This window comes from Pteropus alecto, unplaced genomic scaffold (genome assembly GCF_000325575.1).
Source record: "Pteropus alecto unplaced genomic scaffold, ASM32557v1 scaffold30, whole genome shotgun sequence".
Taxonomy (NCBI): domain Eukaryota; kingdom Metazoa; phylum Chordata; class Mammalia; order Chiroptera; family Pteropodidae; genus Pteropus; species Pteropus alecto.
In genome coordinates, this window is record NW_006429782.1 from 168,223 (window position 1) to 169,118 (window position 896).

General features: G+C 49.1%; 1 protein-coding gene across 1 annotated transcript in view; it reads right to left on the bottom strand.

Moving 5' to 3' along the window:
- Positions 1-896, bottom strand: part of POLRMT (RNA polymerase mitochondrial) — a 15,249-nt gene that overhangs the window by 8,903 nt on the left and 5,450 nt on the right. Inside the window, exon 4 of the mRNA XM_015599536.2 lies at positions 629-743. Coding sequence (XP_015455022.1) covers positions 629-743 — 115 coding nt within the window. The remainder of the gene's footprint in view (positions 1-628; positions 744-896) is intronic.

Genomic DNA, 896 nt, shown 5'->3' on the forward strand with positions numbered 1-896 from the left:
GACAGAGACTCTCTCTCAAATGAAGGAACAAGAAAATCCTCCAGAATGAAACCCCAGGGAACCGGGAATGAGTAATCTGCCTGATAAGTTGAAGAAGCGGTCATCAGATGCTCAGTAAACGAGGCGGGGACAGAGGGACTCAGGGTCAGAGGGTCTTCGTTAAGCAGAACAGGGAAGGTCATCACCAGAAGTAAGAAAATATGAAAAGGGACAATTCTCACAGGCGGAACCAAATATTAACAGACACGGTGGATGAGCCATTTAGAAAAGCTACTACAAAGTTCAGAAAAAGTTGAAAACAACTCAAACTACAATAAGTAGTTAGATACGCAACACCAAAAAATCTAAAACGGGACACCAACAACATAATCGTGGAGGGAGGAGTTAAAACATAGACCTTCTAGAATACACTCGAGCTTACATGCCTGCTATGTATAGATAAAAAATAACGCACCTAAGCCGCACGGTACCCACAAACCAAAAACCTGAAAGATACACAAACAATAAGAAGAAAGGAACCCAAAGAAAACATTAAAAAAAAAACAAAACCCAGCAAACCACAAGGAATGAGACAAAGAGAAGAAAATAGGAATAAAGGACACCTATGAAGACAACCCCAAAACATTGCCCGAAATGGCAACGCGTCCGAGCTCATGGAGAACCACACCGAACGGAGTGCATCCGACGCCCCGCCACGACGACCCGGGGTGGCCGAATGGCACGGGCCATCGACACTGGGCACCCTTCAAATCGGAAGACACGCCGGCTAGAAGTGACCGGATGGATGCAAGAAGGGCCGGAAGCCGCGGCCGGAAACCAGAAGGGCGCGGGGCGGGACTTCCTCCCGCCGGACCACGCCCCAGGGGCCTGAGAACGGGCGGGACGCTGACCCTGCG